The sequence below is a fragment of the Micropterus salmoides genome, unplaced genomic scaffold (genome assembly GCF_014851395.1).
Source record: "Micropterus salmoides isolate LMB-PRFRI ecotype aquatic unplaced genomic scaffold, ASM1485139v1 Ms_hic_scaffold_14, whole genome shotgun sequence".
Taxonomy (NCBI): Eukaryota; Metazoa; Chordata; class Actinopteri; order Centrarchiformes; family Centrarchidae; genus Micropterus; species Micropterus salmoides.
The window spans coordinates 1,907,652-1,935,146 of NW_024040485.1; the positions used below are offsets into that span (position 1 = coordinate 1,907,652).

General features: G+C 40.8%; 1 protein-coding gene across 1 annotated transcript in view; it reads left to right on the forward strand.

Moving 5' to 3' along the window:
* Nucleotides 1-27,495, forward strand: part of cdh6 (cadherin 6) — a 99,581-nt gene that overhangs the window by 69,324 nt on the left and 2,762 nt on the right. The window contains exons 7-11 of the mRNA XM_038717186.1: nucleotides 4,106-4,356; nucleotides 12,056-12,192; nucleotides 13,111-13,232; nucleotides 19,316-19,433; nucleotides 20,517-20,768. Of these exons, the coding sequence (XP_038573114.1) occupies nucleotides 4,106-4,356; nucleotides 12,056-12,192; nucleotides 13,111-13,232; nucleotides 19,316-19,433; nucleotides 20,517-20,768 (880 nt within the window). The remainder of the gene's footprint in view (nucleotides 1-4,105; nucleotides 4,357-12,055; nucleotides 12,193-13,110; nucleotides 13,233-19,315; nucleotides 19,434-20,516; nucleotides 20,769-27,495) is intronic.

A 27,495-nucleotide genomic window follows, 5' to 3' on the forward strand; every position in this document is an offset into this window, starting at 1 on the left:
AATATGCAAAGCCTGGCATGCTTGACAGATGAAAGAAACCAAATTAAAATGATTCATCTTTACCTTCACAACCCCCAGCCCTAGCCTTTGCAGCAGGCACTAATACACAGGCCTGGAACTTTTTATGCTGCTGGATTTTACAAATGAATCACAGCGTCCTCACAGATTGTATGTTTACTGATGCACAATCACAATTGATATTTAGAAATTCTTTTGTTCCTCTTGCTGACACAACCTAAGAAAGTCTGCAAGCTTCAACAAAGAAGTAATGATATTCTGTCAGCAGGATACGAGATGAGGACAATACCCAGGATTCCTTCAAGGAGGCAAAGGCAGCGCATGTAGAGCTGTTCAAGTAAATCTGAAGCTTTGTTCTTGGGTGAAAAAACAACCATGCATAGTTGTCACAGCTGATGCACTTTAAAAAAAAACTATTATCATCTGTCATCAGATTGAATCTGTCTGCTTTACATCACATTTTATTAATGTTAGATTTTCCTCTGTAACACCAGATGCTGTTTTTTTCATTCTTGTCATTCGGACTGTCATTATACAAGAAAAGAGATGTGTTCTTAAATTCCATAAATCATGTCTTTGATGCTTCTCACTTATCAAGTTAAATTATATGTTAATTAAAATCACTTCCTTGCTAGATTACATGTAGTGTTCTGTATGCAGGGTGTCTGCGGGGTCTTAAAAAGTCTTAAAAGGTAATAAATCAATTTTGCGAAAATTAAGGCCATTAAAAAGTCTTAATCGCCATTTAACAAGGTATTCAATTATGAAGATATTTTTTTCAATGTAAAAATCCTGTTTGTCCAAAAGTTTGTTTGCTAAAAGTGTAGGTGAACGTATTTATTTATAATGCATAGCCAAAAACACTAGACAGGCAGTGAGTAGCGACTGTGATTCATTTCTGCAACGTTAGGCGCCTATTTCACTCTTAAATGCTTAAAAAAAATAGATCCGTAAATGATTCCAGAGTAAAACCGACCGTAATTTCCCACCCCGCTGGATTTATTGTTAATTGTTCAAAACATAGTCGGAGTGGCGATCAGGAGTAACGGGATTAACCCGGTTGGCCGGTCGCTCTGTGGCTACTTGAACAGCCCCGTTCTTGGAAAACAAGAGCGGAATGTGCTGCCAGCAGCGGAATCGGTAAAACAGAAGACAACAGGGAAAATTCAAGGAGCGTGTGGGTTTGGCGAACGTTAGCTGGCTATTTAGCAAAATATCTGCCTTTTATTGAAACGCATTCAGCTTTTCATTAAGCCGATGCTCTCGTCAGTGTCACTTTTTGTGCACAGATCAATCACAGCCTGGATGGAGCGGGATTTTTTAAAAAGTTTGATGTGCTGCAACAAACTTTATAAATGTTGAACTCAATGTTCTGCATAAATGGTTATGATTACTGACGAGTTAGTAGCCTGCCCACCATCAAGGTTGGAGACGTAGCCTAGAGCATTTTTCTTGCACAAAGTTAATGAATAAAAAACAACCCCAAACTGAAACAGTTGTAATTTGAACTAATATTATACTAGTGGAAGTTATATACTATTATATGAAATTATATTGAATATAGTAACATAATGAATATATTAATATCAAGCTTACAGTTTACTATTACATTAACAATATGCTTTTAATGTTATATTATTACACTAATACAGTCATTTAGACTAGTTCCTCCTCCAGGTTGTAAGTTACCTGTGCTGCAGCGCCTACACTACTTACGTTATTCATCACTCAGTTTATTCTCTTCATCTTTGTTCCCTCCTGGCCTATTTGAATTTTGTTGTATTGATCAAGTGGTCGATGAAAGTTATCACATGTATCATTGCAGGCAAGCTCACATTATCTAGCTTAAACCAACTAAAACACAAAATCACACTGTGTTTCACATGATTTGCTGTAATGTTGCGTACATAAACGTCATAGCTTATGTAAGACACTTGCTTTTCGCAGGAAATCTGACCAGTCCTTCACGTAGAAAACAGTTGGCCCATACAGGCTGTTATAGGCATCTTTTTTTAGGTGGCATTACAACCTGATGACATATAGGCAATGAATATGTTATAAATATATTTAAATTCCTTTTAAAAACTCAAAAATTGCCCTTTTTAAAGGTGTGTGACTGATTTAATTGGTTACAGTTCAAAGTGGCACGGCAGTCTTAAAATATGTTGAAAAAGTCTTAAAAAGGTATTGAATTTTACTTCAGGATCCCTGTATATACCCTGGTATGATATCATGCATGGTGTAACTATGACTGTGTGCTGTATAAAAACTCTGTTTGGGTTTGTGGTTGGGCTCATCGGCACAGTCTTTGTCTTTTTCCTTTAATATATATGCCCCTTGCTTCTATGAAATGTAAAATTATATGTTAACAATTCAATCTGGATTTTAGGCCAGTCTAATTCCTTATTTAACTTGTTTTGTAATATACTACAAAAATTCTTTCTCAGTAATTACAGCTGTGCAAAAAAATTATGCAGTAATATATTGCAGTACTTTTTTCCACAATACTATATCTATTTTCCAGCCTATCATATGTATAACATAAAAAATAGCACTTTGGCTGTTAGCTCAGTGCTAACAAATAATGGGAATCGCCATTAACATGCTAACAGACATTAGAATCTCGATTGCGATAACGTAATATTAACTTAACTGCTTCACATGCTAAACATTCAGAACGACATAGTGTGCAAATACTTACAGGCATATTTTTTTGTGCTCTGTGTGAAATAAAAAAATGCTAACTTCACTGGCTTGATCTGCTACTCTGCTGCTTCAGCATGCCACACTGATTAGCTATAGCAACCAAAGCAAAGGGTCAATACTCACACAATTTCCAGTGGCCTAAAAACAGCTACCACTAGATGGAGACATTGCATGCCAAGAAAGGGCAGCACAACACTGTGTCACTGAACAGTTGTCAAAATAATGTGATGTACAAATTAGACAAGTTGTATTTTCAGTTCTATTTTAAAAAATTCTGTAAATTGTGTAGAGTATTGTATTACAATGTATCACAATATATATCACATACAATATATCGTGATTCAGATGTATTGTGACCATTGTATGTAATACGTATCATATCACGTAAGGTATCACTGTACATATCATAAACCAGTGCCAAAATGGCTGTTCGTCAAGCATAAAAGGTATCAAAAATTTGTATTGGCTGGCTAAATATATAGATCACCAATATTTAAAGCTGCTTTGATCAATAATTTAATCTTACCTTAGCCTTTAGGGTCTTTCAGCTCATTGTTTTAGTTTCTGTCCCACAAGCTCTGATCAACCTTATTCCAGCAGCTGGAAATTAGATTGAAGGCAGCTATCTCTCTAATAAAGACAGGAATCACTGTGTGTTTGTCTGTTTATATTTTGATTATGTCAGTAACCGTTCATCCAATCGACTTCAAACGTGGCGGGAGGGAGTGCAGTGTCGCATTTGGTTCAATTTGAACACGCAACACGTTCAGAATTAGTAAATACAGTTGAGAACAGCGCTGAGAGAAGCTCTGCAGCAGGTATGGCATATGAGCTGCTCGCACTTTTATTTTGTAGGCACAATCACTTAAGAGGAAGTGATTATGTGATTAACTGGTGCTGACCTGACTGATCTATTTCAGCACCATCCGCTATCAGAGTATTTATTTATTTATATATTAATTTGGCCCGCGGCAGGGTGCTGGCCATTTTGGGAGCAATTTGGGGTTCAGTGTCTTGCCCAAGGACACTTTGACATGTGCAGCTTTGGGTCAAACGGCCAAACCTGTGATGAATGGACGACCTAATGCCACAGAGAGGCTAACTTTGTATGGCTGCATCCTGAGCCACAGCAGCCAGACAAAGTTAGCCACTCACTGGCAGACATTTAGCTGCTGAAAAGCCAACATTTACTGGCCAGCACACACTCTTTTTGCTAACCTGCCAAATGGAATATTTGTATGACTTATTTGTGTATTCATAAATATTCTTGTCTTGTACATATGTGATCTTATCAGCCTCTAGAACTTCAGTCTGTCTGTGCTATATGTACGATAATTGGTGGCTACCCCTGTGTCATGTTTTTTTCTCTTTGCCTCTGCAGCCTTTGGATTATGAGAGGAAGCCATCTTACACAGTAGAAATCCAGGTCCAAAACACCCAGGTGGATCCTCGCTTCATGTCTGCAGGCTCCAAAGACATGGCCACGGTCCGGATTGGGGTGGAGGACGTGGATGAGCCGCCGCTGTTCGACAAAGCCAGTTATCTGATGGAGGTGAAGGAAGATGCTGCAGTAGGCGTAGTCGTGGGCTCAGTCAGCGCTATGGACCCTGATGGAGCTCGCAGCATGGTCAAGTAAGGCCAAACTTTTTCAAATTTGTATCAATTTATGATTTTAAAAATATGTTATCAACTAATAAGGCACTTTGCTCATATGGAATATATGACTAAATTTTTTTTTTCTTTTATTCAACTGAAAGTCACAAAAAGTTTCAATTCAAAAGTTGGCCAACGGAAAATGAAACCAAGTAATGCCTTTCATGTCTCATAGCCAAATCACAATACGCTGACATGGGCGGTCCAGTGGATAGCGCTGTGGCCTCACAGCAAAAGATTGTGGGTTCAAACCCTAGTTGTCCCGGCCTTTCTGTGTGGAGTTTGCGCGTTGTTTCCTTTGGGTGCTTCCCACCATAAAAAACATTCAGTCTCACGCTCCATCATGCTGATACCATGAGACACATTTTGACCTCAATGAGAAATATCGTCACGTTTTAATATCGCAAGATCTCGTCGCACAAGATCTCGTCACACCCATGAGCAAAGTAGCCAGATGGGGTATGGTGCGTGTTTATTTTAATTACATTTATTTTCCAATCCATGTGACACCAACTTTACAGTTGAAATTTTCGCCAATGTCATACTGAAATCAGGCTTTAGAGAAATCTGGACAAATAAGGTGAATTCAGGGAGTGAACTTTATGGGGTTCAGACACTTTGTGATCCTGATGAGTTGTGCATTTTTCAGTACTGTTCTTTGCTACTTTACAGTAGAACAGAAAATACATTTCATTGTTCATCCCAGATGGAGAATGTAGGAAAATAACCTGTATGCAGTCAGCATTTACTGGGAAATGTGCCATCAAGCTAAATAGCTAAGTAGGGATGGGGATTGATAAATTTTCTATTATTTGGTGACGGTTATTTAGTAAGATGAGACCCAACAGCAGCAGACTCAGTGGTGTTCAACTCGAAGACAATTGAGGGAACTGAATTTTTCCTTTTAACTGACGTCCTTTGATGTTGCGTCCCCCCCCTTACAAGAAATAAATATAGCTAGAAATAATAATAACTTGGAACATAAATGGCATTTCACTTCGTCCTTTGACCGCTTTGCACATTCAGCCATCCGAGCAAGCAGCTAAATGAGAAATGAAGCGAAGAGGATGTGAGGCCTGCATGGTATAAGGAGAATCTGCGATGTGTCATAACTTGATTTGCGATAAACTAATATTGAAGTGTGCATATTAGCTACCAGGTTGTTTTCAAATTCATTACAGGATTAGAATTTAATATTTGAAATACAACTAAATGTTGTTTTAGAGCAGCAACATTAAAGAGGTGGTATTATGCTCATTTTCACATTCAAAATCTTAATTAGGGGTTGTACCAGAACAGGTTTATATGGTTTAATTTCCAAAAAACACCATTTTTTACTCAACCTTACTCAGAATCTCGCACATTGCTGCAGCTCCTCTTTTCACCCTGTGTGTTGTACGCTCCGCTCTTCAGCTACAGAGTGATGCATCTTACTTGCACAAAATCTTTGTTGGGAGTTGCACATGCGCAGTTTCCAGGTTAGGACTACTAGCCAATGAGAAGCAGAGAAGGGCAGGTTGTAAGAAACAAGGTAGTGTGATCCAAATCAAAACCGCTTCCGACTGCGACCGTAAGCTAGCAGACGGTATAAGTTACTCACAAGTCTACAACCACACAACATCATTGTTCCACATCTCACCATCAGGACTAAACGTTGAACTGTTACCGGTGTTCTGACGATCTAACGTTATGCTGCCTTGCCGAAAAATGCTACTACAGCGCAAATTGATAGACTCGACTCTACTTGGCCCTGCTCCATTTTCTATTGCAGATAGTACCCAGAGATAGTACGTAGCTTGTCATCATAGCGATGCCACATACAACTGCCGTGACGTAATGTTCAATGCAACACACACACCAGCGATCCACACAGCTTTCTCTTTTTTAAGTTAAAAGTTTCAACTTTCCTCAGAATGTAAAGACAGATAAGCGGTATGAAAACCTTCCAGCTGTGTTTTCCTCTGCCGTTGTTGCTGCAGCGGTCTGTGTGACAGCGGGAGCAGAGGGCTCTGTGAGCGGGCGGCTGGCCGGCCTCACACGCTCCTCCCACGGGTCACAGCAGGCTTCCCCCCGCAGCCACTTTGCGGAGCTCCTCAACTCCAAAAATATTCATATATATACATATTTTTGTTCCGCCATCACTTCTCGTAAAACTGTCAATATTGGAAATCTACACAGCTGATTTCTCACCTCAAAACTTCTCAGAAGTGGATTTAGTGATGAAATTCCATACGAAAACTGTAAAATATAAAACTTTCTGTTGCTGGCCTGTGTCTGGTGAATAGTGTTTATTCTCTCTGACCAATCAGCAATCTGTCATGTTTTCACGTTACATTTTAGTATCCCTCAGCTCGCTTGGAACCTCAACTGAGGTGAGGTGATACAAAAAAAAGTACCTGGAAGCAGGTACAGGTGCAACATTTCTACAATGGAAAACCAAACAAAGGCGAGTCGAGCCAAAGGCCTCTGCTCAGATTAGCTTGGTTTGAGGGCGTGCCGCTAGCCGCTTGACGCGTTTTCATTGTGATGTCACAAGTAAAGGAAGTGGAGGGGTGGACTACAAACGAGCTGTTTTCAAGCGGTTCAGAGCAGAGCTTTCTGTGGGAGATGGGAACTCCCTTTGGGCTGGACTTTGGGCTTTTTCACTTTGCAAACCTGTTACATGCACAAAAAAGAGAAATAACTCAATAAAGGAGAGGGAAAAAGCCAAAAAGCATAATACTACCTCTTTCAAGTTTACAACAGCAAAGTCAAAGATATCACAATACTGACTGAGGTTTAGAAAGAATCCTCTTCCTCCTCCTCCTCTACTGCTGTTAACTGCCTTTAGAGAGAAGAGGCTGCTTTGTCTGAGCCAGCAGCTGAGAGTTTAAAACAGTGTGCCACATTTTAATACTACAGATCAGTCTATTCTCCTGACATACACTTTCTATTTAGCTTGTTTGTAACATTTGGCTAATTGCCAAGTTAACGTTAGCTGTGCTTACATAAAACATATAGGATGAGAAACTGTGGACAGAGCAGATTAAAATAAAACTTTGTACATGCTGCTTGTTGGACAGGTGTATTGATAAAGTATTGTCTTTTTACTTGCAAAGGTTTTATTACACATGCTGTTGTGCAAATGGAATAGACAACAGGTGGAAATTATAGGCAATTAGTAAGACACCCCCAATAAAGGAGTGGTTCTGCAGGTGGTGACCACAGACCACTTCTCAGTTCCTATGCTTCCTGGCTGATGTTTTGGTCACTTTTGAATGCTGGCGGTGCTTTCACTCTAGTGGTAGCATGAGACGGAGTCTACAACCCACACAAGTGGCTCAGGTAGTGCAGCTCATCCAGGATGGCACATCAATGCGAGCTGTGGCAAGAAGGTGTGCTGTGTCTGTCAGCGTAGTGCCCAGAGCATGGAGGCGCTACCAGGAGACAGGCCAGTACATCAGGAGACGTGGAGGAGGCCGTAGGAGGGCAACAACCCAGCAGCAGGACCGCTACCTCCGCCATTGTGCAAGGAGGAGCAGGAGGAGCACTGCCAGAGCCCTGCAAAATGACCTCCGGCAGGCTACAAATGTGCATGTGTCTGCTCAAACGGTCAGAAACAGACTCCATGAGGGTGGTATGAGGGCCTGACGTCTACAGTTGGAGGTTATGATTACAGCCCAACACCGTGCAGGACGTTTGGCATTTGCCAGAGAACACCAAGATTGGCAAATTCGCCACTGGCGCCCTGTGCTCTTCACAGATGAAAGCAGGTTCACACTGAGCACATGTGACAGACGTGACAGAGTCTGGAGACGCCATGGAGAACGTTCTACTGCCTGCAGCATCCTCCAGCATGACTGGTTTGGCGGTGGCGATTTGATTTAAATGACATGACTTGACTCCCCAGATAAGAATAACTACATTAAAGGACCCACTAGTCTCGATAGCAGTAGTGATAAACTTGGACCTTATTGATTTTTGGGTTTTATAGAAATTTTGGAACCGGGTATCGATTCCCATCCCCATAGCTAATCTAGTTAACTCTAGCACATTAAACAGCATAAAAGCCTGCAAGCAAGTGTTTGCATCACTCAGTTTAGATACTAAATGGTTCTTATTTTTTAAAACCACTAAGAAAATGCACTCAGATTTATATCAATTATAAAAATCTGAGATTTTATATATATATATATAATCAATGTCTTTGACATTATTTTTCATTTGTTATGATTTCAGTTGGACAAAGCAATCATCCCTCCTATCAGACTGAACAGAAATCCTGTTTCTGCAGTGCAGGGCTGTTACATTTGGAAGTTTGCATGTGTTTTGCTATTTTAGAAATCTCAGCAAAACTACATCGTAGTTGGATGAAGTTTGACTTCAAATGGACCTCAACTCTCTAAAGGATTGGGAGGAGTTCTGATGAGAGTCTGAAAAGGAGGAAACAGAGGGGAAAAATGAAGTATGTTTAAAAAAAAATATAGGTGGTATAGTGATCACTGTTAAAATTAGAAACCAAGGCGTCTGTTCACTATACAGCTGTGTATGAAAACTGCTGTATATGCACAACAGAAACCTGCACCTACAGGGTATATTTAAACCTCACTGCAATACTGTTCATTATTGATGCTAGGCATTTGGATAGTTTGAGTTCTGTTGCTCTCCCGTTAGTAATTGTCCATTAACCACGGCATCAATACATCCGGGGAATATTCTGATGTTCACAAAGTAAAATGCCTAAAGTCCTCTGTAATTTGCTCTGTTGCAGCAGGTATTGATCAGGGTGTCCAAAGACTATTAAGATATGTTGAAACTTTCCTGATCATGGAAAGCTAACTGAGCTGCTGCCAAAAAAGAGGAATAGGACACAACGTATGATTTATTCATTATAGAAAAGTGTGCCATATAAATGCAGAAAATTGCAGGATGAGCTAAAAAGAAATCATATTGATGTATGGATTGATGGGTGACATAATAATGACAGGAGATAGAGATTGGAACTGAGCCTTTATTTCTATGCAGGAGAACTGATGAGGAACATATGGAACCATGGAGTTCTCTTAAAATGATATGCCAGGAGGGCACACACACACACACACACACACTTGCACACAATTCAATTTAATCATGTGTTTGTACTTTTGTCTGTGACTGTATCACCTATTCACATTGTTATTATGTTACTGTTAAGTGTTTTCTAATTATGATATATACTGTATCTCTTTATGTAAAGAAATCATTATGATTGACTGGTTCATAATTACCAGCTGATGTTAGTTTGATGTTATATTTTGGAGTGGATAGTGAAACCAGACACTGAATATGTTACAGAACATTCAGTTCTTTTTCATAGAGCAATTTGCCTCCACTTTGACAGGCAGACCAAAAGACAGAAGCAAAAGCATCTCAGTTCTATTATCGATGGAGTGCTGTGAAGCTGTGAATAGCTGCATTCAGCAACTAGTTCAAAAATAGAGAATGCTCTGTGAGCAGTCCACAGACAGTGGGAAAAGATTTTCAAGTAGCTGTGATATTTTGAACAGGCTACAGTAGGACTGAATGCAGCAGCTTCCAGTGGAGCACAGTTATATGATTCAGTTCACTTCCGAGTTTAAAAAAAGTATATATCAAGGACAGGATGAAAGGGGAGAATATTGGCCTCACATAATTTGTGAGAATTTCACAGCTAGTGTTGATTTACTATAAACAGCATATGTACCAACTGTGCAGATGTTGGCTGTAGCTAGCTAACAACGTACATGTACATTTTGACCGTATGGTTGTGCCTGTGTGTGCATTTGTGTGACAGCTCACACTCCTAACCTGGCGTTCAGGCCAAACACTGCCCTGAATTTAAAAAACATAAGGGACTGAGATGGTGGGTAAATAGGACCATTTAGATGAGGGAGTCCAGCTAGGGGAACAGATCAGAGAATTTAAAAATTTAGACACCAAACCCTGAATAGAGGTTTATACCACTATTAGGGCTGGGCAATAAAACAAATAATATAATATATATATAAAAAAAATATAATTTTCCTCAATAACAATATAACAAATGTTCAATAAATGTTTTATTTAATTAATTTGAATTGCCAACAAATTAGCACTTTATTTTCTATTAAGATATTTATTTTGTTGAGGAAAGGGACTAAAAAAAAGATTTTCCTTATTACTTATTTTCCTCATGCATATTTGTTAAAAAACGGTTTTATCATTATTGTTTTAAATGTTCTACCTCAGATATGTTAAGTGATTCACTGTTTAGAATCAGAAAGCTTGCTCAAGGATTTAGATAAAGAAAAGTTTAACTACTACTAATAAATTAGATTTATATAGCGCTTTTCTAAGCACTCAAAGACGCTTTACAAAGGTAAGATGAAAGTAATTGGTTAAAAAAAAGAAGAGGAGGAGAGACGGGAAGGAAGTTAACTGGGTAATGCAGTCTGGAAAAGGTGGGTGACAATGAAGCTGATGTGTTGAGTGAAAAGGTCTGGGTGTAGTGGGTGATGGTGTTGGGGTCGATGATGAGGATTTCAGATTTATTGCAGTTGAGTTTGAGGAAGTTCTGTTGCATCCAAGACTTTAAGTCGGTGATGGATTTGGAGGAGAGGTAAAGTTGAGTGTCATCGGCATAGCAGTGAAAATGGAGGCCATGACGGCGGAGGACTTGTAGTTGTTTATGGAGATGTATTGGTGTGTGGTGTATAACATATGTGCATTTGACCATTACAGTTTAACATAATGCTCTGCAGCTGGTGAGAGGGACAGTGAACCCTTATGGGGAAGTAATGATTGTCTGTCAGAAAGGTAGGAGTTGAGCCAGGAGAAGGCAGTGCCGGTTATGCCGAGTGAGTACTGAAGCCATGTGAGAAGGATGGAGTTGTTGATGGTGTCGAAGGCAGCACTGAGGTTGAGGAGGACAAAGACGATGAGGAATCCAGAGTCAGCACATAGAAGTATGCCATTGGTGATTTTAAGTAGGGCAGATTCTGTGCTGTTTGATGTGGAAGCCTGATTGGAATGTTTCAAAGAAGTTATTGAAGTCGAGGTGGGATTTGAGTGGAGCAGTGAAAGCTTGCTCAAGGATTTTGGAGACAAAAGGAAGATTGTTTGTTGTCAAGGTACAAGGTACAAGAGGTCGAGTCCAGGTTTTTTAAGTATGGAGGTGACAGTAGCAAGCTTCTTATCTCAATCTGCGATAGAAAGTGAATGAGCTCATTTCTGAAAATGTTAAACTATCCTTTAATTTAGATTTTCTAAAATCTCTGTAAGATTCTGGTTTTAGGGAAAACATGGGTTAATTAAAACACTTTTTACATGTTTTTTTACTGGCAAAAAGTTCACAGGCCTCCATGGAAACATTTCTGTAACTAAAATAGTTTAACTTGGACAATTAAAACAGTGTGCTTTTGTTTTTTTTCCAGAGGGCTCGTGGCACATTTTACACAACAAAATCCTGTGGGAAGCAAAAAAACAGCTTCACTCAGCAGTTCAATCCCACACTAATGCAAAGTTTGTGAGCTCACATTGTACCTTCAGCAGCTTTAAAGACCTAAACATGTGTACAGGAACTCCACAGTGCACATGTCCTATAGCTGTCCACTCTCCTCCATCAGATTGAGAGTTATCAGTTATCCAGCCCACTTGCTTAACTTACCCTTTTCTCACCTTCTTGCTGTCTCCCTTGTTACAGGTACTCTATCGACCGTCGGACTGACATGGACCGCCTGTTCAATGTGCATCCAGGGAATGGATCTGTGTTTCTGCTCAAAAGCCTGGACAGAGAGGAGTCTGCCTGGCATAATATTTCAATCATAGCTACTGAGTTCAGTAAGTCGAGCAGGGGCCAGGGGTATTTGCAGAGATGATGTGATGTGTTGGCACAGAGTAGAAATTTATGGAGCTAGACAAAATGGCTGGTACACCAGCATATCATGGACAGTTACTTATCATGGAGAGCATTCAGTGACCAGGAGTACACCACTATATATAGTATCCAGGACTGGCTGAAAGGGAAACGGTGAAAGGTCACTTCATCCCAAATTACAAAAAGACAATTGTGTTTTTTTCATGAAATTTGAGCTATTTAATTTCAGTCCAAGTTTTGAGATATTCACCACAAGATTTTTATTAGAATATCTTTTGTGATCCTCAGACCATCTAAAAATGACATTTAAAAACATAACAGCAACTTTCCAGAAACAGGGGGCTGATATTAACAGATAAGTGGTTGCTGCGGTGTAGATTATCACAGGCTGTGTTTCTACAAATCTGTAACTTCTTAGAGCCGCATCAAACACACCTATCTAACCCTATTCCACCACATGTGCGGGTACTCACCACAACTGGATTCTTTGCCACAGGAACTTTCCAAAGGGAGATATGAGACAGAGAAGGTGTGTCCAGGTCTTCCTTCCATCAGTACCATCTATTTAAACAATTCCACTCTGGAGTGTGAAAAGGAAGCTACTTGGAAATTGTTTTGTATTCCACCTTGAAAACTTTTCTTTTCTTTTGAATTATATCATCTTTATGTTTATGTGTGAGGTCAGTGGTGAAAGGTTAAAGACACAACTTAGGACCAGGAAGGAAAATGTTGAAAGCGTATGACAAGGTCCCCTTAAGCAAGGCAATGAACTGCTCAGTGGTAGCTTACAGTGTGAATGTATGGACGAGTGTGAAGGTGGACCAGGTATTAGGTTTTCCCCAACATGAAGTCTTTAAGTCTTTTCTGTGTTTGCCTTCCAGATAATCCCCGTCAGAGCAGCCATGTTCCGGTCTACATCCACCTGCTGGACATCAACGACAACGCTCCCACCTTTGCCACTGTGTATGAAACCTTTGTCTGTGAGAAGACTAAGGCTGGTCAGGTACTACAGCTTTATCACTTCACGCTTTGGATATATAGGCAGGAGGTGAGATGGGGTTCAATAGTATTTTATCTTATGAATCCAGTATCAAATCCACATATGGTGTGCATGTATAGATTCCCTTATAAAATCCACTTAAGTTAATCTCTTAAAATGTGCATATTGTTGGCTAAAAGGTTGGATACAGTTCTTTCTTTTGAGAGGTAACATACATACAACACTGTTCATAGCCAGCTACAACATCAAAATGAGTTGAGGAGCAAAAGATATGAAGTGTTGATTAGCTTTGTATCTGACACACTGAAGTAACAGCTGGGAGCCTACTCACTTTAGAACATCTTACTAGAACATCTTACTTTTCATGAGGTAGTTGATAAGCTTAAATGCATGATATGATATGCGTGCGTGTAACTGGAAGACTGACTCCTGAGAATGGAGCGATCAATGAGATTGTTTCACCAGAGAAGACTCACCACTTTGTTGGTTTTGCTGAATGGCAAAATGAGTGCAGCACACTCATGAACATAAAGTGGTGTTGGCTGAGTGCAAACACTGGCTTGGGTGTGGTCTTTGTCAAGATGTTCACAGCTGATATAATCTACCCACAGGGTAATATTTAATAGAGTGAATTTGTTACCCTCATAGCTTAGCAAATTTTTACTATTTTACCTGGAACCCTTTGGTAACCTGCCATTCCCACTCTGCATCAGCTAGCAGCTGAGGATTGCAGGGGGCTGTTCAGTTGAATGTGTTAGTCTAATCTGCCTGACTCATTGATCCTTTATCTGACTGAGGTTTGTGCAAGTTAGCATTTATGGCCCCCGACCTCGGCTCTGAAATACCAGCAGCCTAGCTGTGCTCTGTATTGATGACGCCTGGCACTGTCCGTGGTGCTGAAGTAGCAGACTGATTTGTAACTGCAACTTTCTGTCAGTTTATCAAACTGTTTGTTGTAAACATCCACAACTTCCTGGTCCAACTTTGATCTACTATGCGTACTATAGTTTTACATACGCAGTTTTCCTGGGCGATGAAGAGTTATCAGGCACACTCATTAAGTTTGACCCCTAAATTAAGTGGTTAAGATAGTCTGGATAAAATGTTGATTTGTATGAAACCTGTCTGATTGTCTGACTGCTCATGTTTGTTGATCCATTGTCCATGTTAATAGATCTCGCAGCAATGCTCTAGTCAGTGTTATCAGAATATAAACAATGGACAAAGTTTTAGGGCTGTGTCGAGAAATACTAAAGGCATGAGAACACCACCTTTTGAAAATAGTGGCACCAAAAGCAATTTTATTATTGATACCATTATGGGACATACACTCATTGGCCACTTTATTAGGAACACCTTGCTAGTACCAGGTCAGACCCCCTTTTGGGGGGATGGACATGGTCAGCAACAATACAGGAAGGCTGTCGCATTTAAACAATGCTCAGTTGGCACTAAGGGGCCAAAAGTGGGCCAAGAAAATATCCCCCACACCATTACACCACCACCACCAGCCTGAACCGTTGATCCATTCAGGATGGATCCATGCTTTCATGTTGTTTACGCCCAATTCTGACCCTACCATCTGAATGTTGCCGCTGAAATCGAGATTCATCAGACCAGGCAATGTTTTTCTAATCTTCTATTGTCCCAATTTTGGTAAACCTGTGTGAATTGTAACCTCAGTTTCCTGTTCTTAGCTGACAGGAGTGGCCCCTGTTGTGGTCTTCTGCTGCTGTAGCCCATCTGCTTCAAGGTTTGACATGTATTCTGCATACCTTGGTTGTAATGAGTGGTAATTTGAGTTACTGTTGCCTTTCTGTCATCTCAAACCAGTCTGCCCATTCTCCACTGACGTCTGACATCAACAAGGCTTTTTTGTCCACACAACTGCCGCTCACTTGATATTTTCTATTTTTCTGACCATTCTCTGTAAACCCTAGAGATGGTTGTGCGTGAAAATTCCAGTAGATCAGCAGTTTCTGAAATACTCAGACCAGCCCGTCTGGCACCAACAACCATGCCACATTCAAAGTCAATTAAATTCCCTTTCTTCCCCTTTCTGACGCTCAGTTTGAACTTTGAACCAGCAAGTTGTCTTGACCACGTCTACAGGCCTAAATGCATTGAGTTGCTGCCATGTGATTGGCTGATTAGCTATTTGTGTTAACAAGCAATTGAACAGGTGTACCTAATAAAATGGTCAGTGGGTGTACTTATATGACATAGCAAGTGCAAGAGGCTAAAGTGAGATTGAAATCCCTGTTAATGTGTAGAAACACAGCAACAACAAACTGCTACATGAATCAGGAACATTTTGTTATCATGGATGTTACACAGCACATTGTTTTTTAGCCATGTACTAATGAAATTATTGACATAGGTCATTTTAAATTTGCTTCCCCTCCAGCTTCCTCACTGACTGACTTCACTGTCTGGGAAACAACCTCTGTAATATTGAATATTTCAGTCAAAACTCTAAATTTAAATGCTTTTAACAGTGCTTAGTGTGATTGTACTCTGCTGTAATACCACTTGATTCATCACATAGTGTATGGGTGGAGCTAATGTGATTAAATTACACAAGCTTATAGATGCGTACATACTGTACACACACAGAAACACACACTCCTGCAGCTGTTAAGCTGATTGGCTGTGCTACTGGACCCCACTCGGCTTCGTCTTTTGAGGTGGCTGACGAGATAATCTGTCATGGACGCTGACAGGATCTTTCACACGTGGAGTATTGTAAATAGGGTTTTACACACACACACACACACACACACACACACACACACATACATACATAGACAAATATATCATGCATCTGATATCAAGGAACAAATAAAACAATAAGAACACAAATCTGTATGTATAATCACACACACACACACACACACACACACGCACGTAACAGAGGAAATTTATATTTAAAACACAAAACAAAAGTAGGTGCAACTACGATATGCTGATACCACAGACAAGCACAAACAAAATCATCTTGACATTCTTCAGTATGGTGGCTTGCTGCCATTTGTGTCCTCACGGGCCTGTCATCCTGCCATCTTTCCGTCCTTTAATTCCTCTGCCCTTTCATCTGTCCATCAGCGTTAATCATCAGTATTTTTTCGTCGGATATCCTTGCATGCTTCCCCCAGGCACTGGATTTGTTCGGTGTATGTGTGTATGGTTATGAGTTACTGGCACATATATTTGTTAAATCCATTCAATTAAATAAGATTGTAGTTATAAAGTAGAAAAGATACACGTAGAGCCCCCAGTGGAGAAATGGCAGGAATATGCAGCTCAGTCACTCAGAGCTTCTGGAGTTCATTGCTATGGTTTTTTTTCTTCCTCAGAGCTGCATTCATTGATTATTCGTTTTTGGCCAAACACCACGTCAACATATCAGCACCTTCTAAAGTCATTATGTAGTGTTTGTGTCTAATATATAAGTCTTTAACTGCGAAGCACTCTATTATGTTCAGCAGCTAGTAGCAGGTAGTGAACAGTGGGTTTAACCAAAGTTTTTATAGGCAAGCCCCGCCACTCAGCAGCCATCTTGGTAACACCTTCAAGCGGTTACTTCGGACTAAGAAGACCAAGCCCCATCTAACTTAATGCGGATAGAGCCATAAACTGCACTTTCACTGGTCACCTGGACATAAAAACGGCGTGCTGCTGCTGGAAACACAGGGAACCAAAACAATGATCTAAAAGACTCCATAGAGCTGAGGGGAAGTGTGTTAAGTGACACATATCTGAGTGCTGGGCACTAGGAGGAACCTCTTTCACAGTACACACAGTCATTTGATCCATTGCCAATATACAAATATTGATTAGTGCAATTCCCATAATGCATTGCAAGCCATGCTTTGCTTGTCTTAGCATTTTCCATAAGAGTTAAAGAGGAAGTTCTGAAGCAAACTCTAGTGGTTGGTAAAAGGCTTTAAATTGGCATTCCATCCATTTCCATCATTCTGTCAGGTCTGTTTTATAAAGTCAAAGTACAGTAAATGGAGTTGGTGAGCTTGCTGAAAAGTCATAGGTGTTGAAATTGACCGTTGTCTTGTTATGTAGACACATTTTAGATGAACGATAGGATAGCGCTCATTGCTAATCTCACTGACAAACACATTGCATTTCCTGTGACTACTTCATAATAAAAGTCAACTTGTGTTTCGCCAGTTAAATGTTTTAATGTGAAGCTGCAGCAGTGGAAATGTTGGTTTGCTTTAGTACTAATTTAATACAGTATTTTTTCTGGAACAACCTGTTATATAATAATATATACATTTTACAATACTTTCAGTGGGCTATAGGCCACCATTATGTTACTTCATTCGGTGATTAAATTAGTTTAAGGTGAAATGTATCTAAAGTTGACATCAAGTGCGAGGTCAGATTCTTTCTATTGTATTTCTAACTTTCATATGTATTTTATTGTGCTAATATTCCTTATTTAACACTGATTTATGGAGTAGGTCACATATTATGTTAAATAAAAAACTTGTTTTCATTTGATATCTAAATGTCATGTTGTTGTAGTCTTGGTACAAAAACTCAAGGGTTGTATCTGCATCAACATACCAAGCCCTATTGTTGCTTTTTTACAATCTCATTATTGAAGCCCATATTCCACACTGAAGTCATGGTTTCCCAACACCCTGAAGCTCACTGAGATTCCACTGAGACGTCTTGTCAATTTTAGTTAGTTTAAAGCGATTCCCCACCATAAATCTTTGTCTTTGGAGTATAAAGTGCGCACCCTCTGTAGACTTGAAAGATAGCAGTAAGATGTTTGTAGCGAGCTTCTTCACAGGGAACAGCAGCTGTGCTTGAAACACAATGGATCCCAATGGTGACACATTTACGCTGTGGGGAAAAAGGTCACAAAACACCCAGAGAAACTTCTGAAACCACTGCTGTAGCATAATCAACTTTACCGTTGTCAATCCAGTGTCCAATCAGTGTGATCCAAACACTTGTTGTAAAGGTAAAAAAAAAGAAAAAGAAAATATGAGAAATACTGAAGGATAGCATAGAAATGATGTCACAATGTCAAATAGAAAATAGCTCTACGTGGTTACATAACCATTTCTAGCTGATAATTGTCTAAAACAGTAACATGTTAAAGAGATCATATTCTGCTTTTGGGGGTTTTCCCTTTGCTTTATTGTGTTATATATCTTTTTGTGCATGTAATAGGTTTGCAAAGTGAAAAAACCCCAAATCCACTTTCTCCCACAGAAAACACTGCTCCTGAACCGCCTGAAAACAACTCGACTGTAGTCCAGCCTTTACTTCTGAAACGTATCCGTGTCACTATGAAACATGCGTCATTGTTGAGCAGTTTCTACAAGTACTCCTAAATATGAAATTAAATTAACATTAGATACTCTGTAGAGAAAGTGCAAAGTAACTTACCACTCTGAAACATCTTGCTCCAGTCTAGGTTGCAAAGCTGGTTCAGGTTGTTCTGCCTGTGTTTTGGGATCAGGCTTGGGCTCAAACATGTTTGACTGAACCAAAGCTGTGGTTACCAGCTGAAGCGACTTTGTTTTGGAACACACTACCTTGCTTGTCAGGACCCGCCTCACTCTTCTGATTGGCTAGTAGTCCTTAACTAGGTACTGCGCATGTGCAACTCCCAACAAAGATCAAATAGAAGTGAGATGCTTCACTCTGTAGCTAAAACGGAGCGTTCAACACACAGACCTCTTCAAGTGTAATGACAGAAAGAGCAAAGTGTGGATTAACAGCATTGTTATAAAGCAACAACACAGGAACTTGATGAAGGGAAAACGTAAATGCATAACGTGTATATCAGAAACCTGACACACTACATAGAAGAGTAGTAGTAGTAGTAGTAGCAGCTTCATGGCTTATGTAGCACAGACACCAGTGATCCTGATAATAATCGAGCTGATCTGTTGGCAGCTTCACAGCACAGACAGTGAGGACAGCAGTGTGTCCTGTCACTATGAATAGAACCTAACCCTGCCAGTCTTTTTCCATTCACTGACTGCTCTTAATTCACTTACCTCCACCGGGATGTTCATGTTAATGGTTGTTGGTGTCTCTGACAGCGGATCCAGACAGTGAGTGCAGTCGATGCTGATGAGCCGTCAACAGGACACAAGTTTTTCTTTAGCCTGGCTCCTGAGGGGACCCACCGCAGCAACTTCACAGTCCGAGACAATGGAGGTAGGAAACACTTCCCCCGGCACAGACTTACTGATTATTGACATTTGATAAAAGTGCCTTAAATTAAATGGTAAATGGACTCTACTGACATATATATGGAGCCTGTCTATTCTTCTGACCACTCAAAGCACTTAACAATATGTGTCACATTCACACAGGCATTACCCAGTGGCATTTACCCAATGTGAACTGCTTCAGCAACATTCAGAATGGGTATTTTTAGCTTTTCCCATTGGTGATCATTGTAAAAAAAAAAAAAAGAACAAAAAAATCAGTCATCCCTCACCCATGAATGTATTTGCTGCAGCATTGTGTACAGTCTCTGTTATCATCATACATACATACAAATCCTGGCTGACCACAGTCGAACTATAGCCATTCTGTTCACACAAAGTCAAATCAGCGTTATTGTGATATTTCAAATTTAGTGATTATGATCCAGAAATTTTGACTTTGATATACAGGTGGGGCATATATATATATATATTTATTTGATATTGATACAGTTTATCAAGTCAATATTTCTTTTTGATTGTAGTGCAGTTTTACATTTTTTGTTTACAAATTCATGTTGGCACAGCAGCAAGGAGGAATGTAAAGAACATAATACAATAACAGTAGAATCAGTAACATTCTATGTATAAATAATATACACACTGTATATACCCTATATACAATCAATATACAATTACTGTGCTGCCCCAGCTCAGCATAGACAGGATGGTTGACCATGATGGCTTTCAGCTTTCTCTCATTCTCCTCCCAGTCACTGTCTGTACACTGTCCAGCATCCCCGCCACCGAACTGGCCTTCCTTCTGGTTTAAAGTAGGGATGGGGGGTTGTATGTTATCTAGCAATGTACCCTGTCAGTTCAGCCCAAAGTTGCAAAACAGATACACCCCATGCTTTGTCTCCTTGTGAGATAGAATCAGCCACTTCTGCCGAGTGGACCCACACTTTTCATTCCCAGCTGATAATGAAGTGATTTTTATTCACACCTCCACTGTATGACGAAGTGTCGCACACGCTGTGCACTGCAGGTGTGCTACGATGATATTCTAACTGAACTTTCTCCTAATCAGATAACACCGCTGGCATCCTGACACGTCGATCTAGCTACAGCCGTCTTCACCAGAGCATCTACCTGGTTCCCGTGGTGATCACCGATGGAGACTACCCCATGCAGAGCAGCACAGGCACCCTCACTGTGAGGGTGTGCACCTGTGACCGTGAAGGCAACATGGAACTGTGTAATGCAGAGGCTCTGAGCAGCTCTCCTGGTCTCAGCACCGGAGCTCTCATTGCCATCCTCTTGTGTGCCATCATACTGCTGAGTAAGTATGGGAAAATGCACAGTCTTTGTTTGTGTGTATCACAGACCAAATAAAATGATTGTCTGGGCTTATTACAGTCCTTATTACAGCCATACATACCATTTTAGACTTTGGACTTTGTTTGACAGTTCAGAGTATACTAATTCAATTCAATTTATTTATATAGCGCCAAATCACAACAACAGTTATCTCACAGCGCTTTTCATAAAAGAGCAGGTCTAGACCGTACTCTGTGATGTTATTTACAGAAGCCCAACAGTTCCCACCAAGAGCAAGCACTAGGCGACAGAGGCAAGGAAAAACTTCCTTTTAATTCAATTCAATTCAATTTTATTTATATAGCGCCAAATCACAACAACAGTTATCTCACAGCGCTTTTCATAAAAGAGCAGGTCTAGACCATACTCTATGATGCTATTTACAGAAGCCCAACAATTCCCACCAAGAGCAAGCACTAGGCGACAGAGGCAAGGAAAAACTTCCTTTTAAGAGGCAGAAACAGAGAGGAACAGAGAGAGAGAGAGCAGGAGAGGAACAGAGAGAAAAAAGGAAGGAAGGATGGAAGGAGAGAGAGGGGAGGGAGGCAGCCTACACAATATACACACACAGAGGTACAGACAGTAAAGGTGATGTTGCTATAGACTAAATGAAAAATGGTATAGATATGTACATATCCTCTCCCTCTGTTTTCTCTGAACCCCTGCCACATCTGACCAGTGATGACATGTATAGCCACATGTCGTCATTCCGCCGCTGGTTATCGAGGTGGTGTCCAGCAAACGATGTGGGCTTTGTAGATCATTGGCAGACTTTCTGGGGAAGACCTGGTCTGATTCGGAAAGACAGAACCCTTCCAACTTGGGAAGGAGAAGCTCTCATTTCTAGAAATCGGGCCAAGTTTATTAGTGGACCAAATCCATGACAACCCAGAGTTGAGACCAGGACGCAGAGTCGCAGTCTAACACACTTCTCTGCTCCTCCATTTCAGGAGTTACTTAGTGAAAATCCTATAGTGACGGTGTCTGTCCCCCGACCATTGAAATTATTTAAAAAGGTAAACAGAAGAGGAGCTGTGCATAAAAACCTCATAAAAATTAAAACCACAAGAGCAATAGTGCAAACGAATAGGAGAGTTAAATGTGGACTCTTAAACATCAGATCTCTCTCTTCTAAAGGTGTACTAGTAAATGAACTAATATCAGATTATGATATTGATTTATTTTGTCTTACTGAAACCTGGCTGGGTGATGGAGAATATGTTAGCCTAAATGAATCCACCCTTCCCAGTCATATTAATACTCACATTCCTCGAGGCACAGGCCGAGGAGGTGGACTTCGACTCTAGGTTATTAATCAACTCTAAACCTAAACTAAACTATAACTCATTTGAAAGCCTTGTTCTTAGTCTTTCGCACCCAAGTTGGAAATCACTGCAACCAATTCTTTTTGTTATAGTGTACCGAGCACCTGGCCCGTACTCTGAATCCTTATCTGAATTCTTGTCAACTTTAGTTCTTAAAATGGACAAAGTTATTATTGTATTGTTATTACTGCGTTTATCTCTGTTTTAGATTCCATTGGCTTCTCTCAGAGTGTTCATGAACTGACTCACTGTTTTAACCACACCCTCGACCTTGTTTTGGTGTATGGTATTGAAATTGAACATTTAATAGTGTTCCCACAGAATCCCTCTTTATCCGACCACTGTTTGATAACTTTTGAGTTTGTATAGCTGAACTACACGCCATTGGGCAAAAATTTCTATACAAGATGTCTGTCTGATAGTGCTGTAGCTAAATTTAAGGATGCGATTCCATCAGCTCTAAATTCATTATCAAGTCACAGAGTAACAGAGGACTCCTATGCTAATTTCAGTGCCTCCCAAATCGATCATCTTGTTGATAGTGCAGCAGGCTTGCTGCGAATGACACTCGACTCTGTAGCCCCTCTAACTAGGTTGCTATTGCTAATAGGTCTCCTATTGCAGAGACTGGAACATTTCATTGGCATTAAAGGAACCGCTCTAAGCTGGTTTAAGTCCTATTTATCAGATCGATTTCAGTTTGTACATGTTAACGATGAGTCCTCCATGAACGCCAAAGTTAGTCATGGAGTTCCTCAAGGATCTGTCCTCGGACCAATCCTGTTCACTTTATATATGCTTCCTTTAGGCAATATTATCAGGAAATATTCCATAAACTTTCATTGTTATGCAGATGATACTCAGTTATATCGATCAAGCCAGATGAAACTCATCAGTTAGCTAAACTTCAAATGTGCCTTCAGGATGTTAAAACCTGGATGACCTGTAATTTTCTAATGTTAAACTCCGATAAAACTGAAGTTATTGTTCTGGGGCCTAAGCACCTCCGTGACGCATTATCTAAAGATATAGTTTCCCTTGATGGCATCGCCCTGGCCTCCAGCACCACTGTGCTGACATGTCGTTTAAGTCTCACATTAAGCAAATTTCAAGGACCGCCTGAGACTTAACAGTACTGGAAGAACATATGGGAGAAAGAGGCATCCCACAACACCAATGCTCAGTGGCTAGTGGATCTAAGAACAGATCACAGCAATCTCCCACAACAAGATCCAGAAACCATTACAACGGCAGAAATGAGCGAGACATCAACTCACTGATCCACACTACCAGGATCTACAGAATGCCGTTCGGACTGGACAAGTGTGGTCGCATGGTATCAAAAAGAGGGAAAATTATCAGAACCGAGGGGATTGAACTACCAGAAGGCCACATTGCAGATTTTCAGGACAGCTACAAATACCTAGGGGTGCTGCAGGCTAACGGAAACCACGAAGAGGCTGCAAGGAAGGCCGCCACAGCCAAATACCTACAGAGAGTAAGGCAGGTCCTGAAAAGTCAGCAGGAAAAACAAGATCTGAGCCATCAACACATACGCTCTGCTAGTTAACAGATACCCTGCTGTTATAATAAACTGGCCAAAGGAGGAGATTGAGGCCACTGACATCAAGACAAAAAAGCTCCTCACAATGCATGGAGGGTTTCACCCCAAATCCAGCACCCTGAGACTGTACACCAAGCGTAGTGAGGGAGGCCAAGGGCAAGTGAGTGTCAAGACCACTGTCCAGGATGAAACGACAAAGATCCAGGAGTACATCAGGAAGATGGCCCCCAAAGATGAAGGGCTTAGTGAATACCTCAGGCAGCAGAAACCCGAGGGTGAGGACAAGGAAGAACCTTCATGGAGGGACAAGCCGCTGCAAGGCTTGTACCACAGACAAATAGAAGAAGTGGCTGATATCAAGAAATCCTACCAGTGGCTGGAAAAGGCTGGACTGAAGGACAGCACAGAAGCACTAATCATGGCGGCACAGGAACAGGCACTCAGTACAAGATCAATAGAGGCTGGGGTCTACCACACCAGGCAAGACCCCAGGTGCAGACTGTGCAAGGAAGCCCCTGAGACAGTACAGCACATAACAGCAGGGTGTAAGATGCAGGTAAGAAGTGCGTACATGGAATGCCATAACCAGGTAGCCGTCATAGTGTACAGGAACATCTGCCATGAGTATGGGCTGGAAGTCCCAAGGTCAAAATGGAAGACACCTCCTAAGGTAGTTGAGAATGACCGAGCTAAGATCCTGTGGGACTTCAAGATCCAGACTGAGAAACTGGTGATGACTAACCAACCAGACATCGTGTTGATCGACAAACGGCAGAAGAAGGCTGCAGTGATAGATGTGGCAATCCCAAGCGACAGCAACATCAAGAAGAAGGAACACGAGAAGCTTGAGAAATACCAAGGGCTGAAAGAAGAGCTAGAAAACATGTGGAAAGTAAGAGCAACAGTGGTGCCAGTGGTAATCGGAGCACTGGGGGCTGTGACCCCCAAACTGGGAAAGTGGCTACAGCCGATTCCAGGTAAAACATCAGAGGTCTCTGTCCTGAAGAGTGCAGTCCTAGGAACAGCTAAGATACTGCACAGAACCCTCAAACTCCCTGGCCTCTGGTAGAGGACCCGAGCTTGAGGATGACACATACCAGAGAGGGGGATTTAAATTTTTTTTTTCATCCTTATGCTACTGGAATTATGAAAACTAATGTGACAGAAATTAAATTATAAATAGGTAGGCCTGCACAACATGTAGCCCATGTACGAACACACTGTCTGCCCGGTGAAGCCATTGTGCTTTCTCATTTGCTGTAATGGAAAGCAATATTGGTTCAGAGCTGCAGTCTGCTGCTGCTCGTCAGAACCAAACTACATGAAATGAATGCATCTCATCTGCCACCACATCCCCCCTTATCCTCTTATTCATGCAGCGGACACAGTCCAGTGGGCCGCCAGGAAAATGAATACATATTTATGCCTCTGAAGGTGGACTCATTGCAGACTTAGTGGATACACACCAGTGACGCTGTAAGACAATCAGAGCTGAGCTGCTGAGACAGAGTCAGTCATGTCAATGTCATACTAAATGCTGCCCAGCATTCATGGGTTTTGTTTTGCAAGTTGAATGGCCAGGATCATTTATATCTAATAGTTATTATCAACACTATACACTAATTGTAGAACATTTTACAGACAGCAAACTTGAACACCAGCACAATCGAGAACACTAACATTTTAAAAGTATTAATGGACAGCAAGAAAAAGTAATGTTAAACTGCACCATTGTTTTGTAACGCTAAACACAAACAGATGGATAAAACAAATGCAGGACAGACGGATAAAACAAATGCAGGACGTTAATCACCACAGTACATTTCAATGGTGCAAGATGCAATAAGGTGCAGGACAGTATCATATGATGCAGTGGGAGTATGACACAATAAGAGAACCATGATGTACATTTGATGCAGTACCGTAACGCTGAACACTACACAATATGACAAAGTACAATACGATACCTAAGGAAACTACTAAACTATATGATATGACACTATACAATGCGATACAATACAGTATGTTACAACGGTACGACATGATATAACACTGTAGGATAAAATACAACATAGCATACAATGATACAACGATACAACAATGATAATGACAATGATACAACGCAACACTCATCATAATCATCTTCAACCGCTCATCTGCGCAGGGTCGTGAGGAGGCTGGAACTTATCCCTGCTGACATTGGGCGAGAAGCGGGGTATGCCATGGACAAGTCGCCAGTAAATCACAGGGCTGACACAGACAGACAACCATTCTCACACACACATTCACACCTAAGGGCAATTTAGAGTCTCCAATTAACCCACACATCATTGGACTGTGGGAGGAAGCTTGAGCACCCAGAGAGAACCCTCGCAATATAATACTGATACTGATAATGTATTACAATATGATATGATACAACATGACAGGGTAGGATACCACAGGAGGAGCATGTTTTAAATAAAGCTAATATTGTAACGCCACAACTGGTTACGACACTGTATACAATATAGTATGATGAGATACCATACAATATGACCAGATGCAACATGACATGGTACTATATCATACAAAATACAATGTACAACCCTAATAAGACATGTTTGTCTCTTTGTCAGGCACATGGGTAAAAATGTTAATTTCCATTACAATGTGTTGAATGAGGGTGAGTCTCAACAAAAAGTTTTTGATAATTCATCCTTTGGATAGGTCATAAGTGATATGAAGGTGAATCACTACGCTTACATGGAGTATAAGTCGTCCCCAAGCAGCAACCTCCAGGGCTGAAAAGTGGAGCCAGGGCGAAGTGCCAAAAATGAGAAGGCTTGGCTCGCTGATTCATCCCAAAGGTGTTCTATCAGGTTGGGGTCAGGACTCCATGTCTTTATGGACCTTGCTTTGTGCACTGGTGCGCAGTCATATTGGAACAGGAAGGGGCCATCCCCACACTGTTTACACACAGTTGGGAGCATGAAATTGTCCAAAATGTCTTGGTCACTGGAACTAAGGGGCCAAGCCTAACAACAACTATTGTTACTAGTCCTATTGTTATTATGATTGTTATCATTAACACTACTATAAATATCTGTACCATTTTTCATTTAGTCTATAGCAACATCACCTTTACTGTCTGTACAACTGTGTGTATATTATGTAGGCTGCCTCCCTCCCCTCTCTTCCATCCCTCTCTTTTTCTCTCTTTTTCTCTCTGTTCCTCTCCTGCCCTCTCCCTCTCTGTTCACTGCATCCGACGCTTTGCATTGCACTTGGTGATGTAGGCTTTGGACGCAGCTGCTCTTCCATGGAAACCCATTCCATTAAAGCTCTCTGGGCACTGTTTTTGAGCTAGTCCGAAGGCCACACGATGTTTGGAGGTCTGTAGCTATTGATAATTTCATTGGAACTGTACAAGGGGTACATTGTTATATATTTCACCGTCTTAAATTTTATTAAGGCTTAAAGTTATGCATCATTAACCCTTTCATGCATGAATTATTAAATCACAAAGTAATTAAAAAATTATACCTATGAACTTTATTGCTCAGTATCTATCCATCCATCCATCGTCAACCGCTCATCCTGTGTACAGGGTCGCGGGGGGCTGGAGCCAATCCCAGCTTACATCGGGCGAAGGGCGGGGTACACCCTGGACAGGTCGCCAGTCCATCGCAGGGCTATTGCCCAGTATATTTTATTAAAAAATGTGGACACCATGCATCAACGGCATAAAAAGTGATTTAATGGAACTCAAAAAAACTATGTTTAAAACATTTACTAAAAGCAAGTGGTATGAATACACA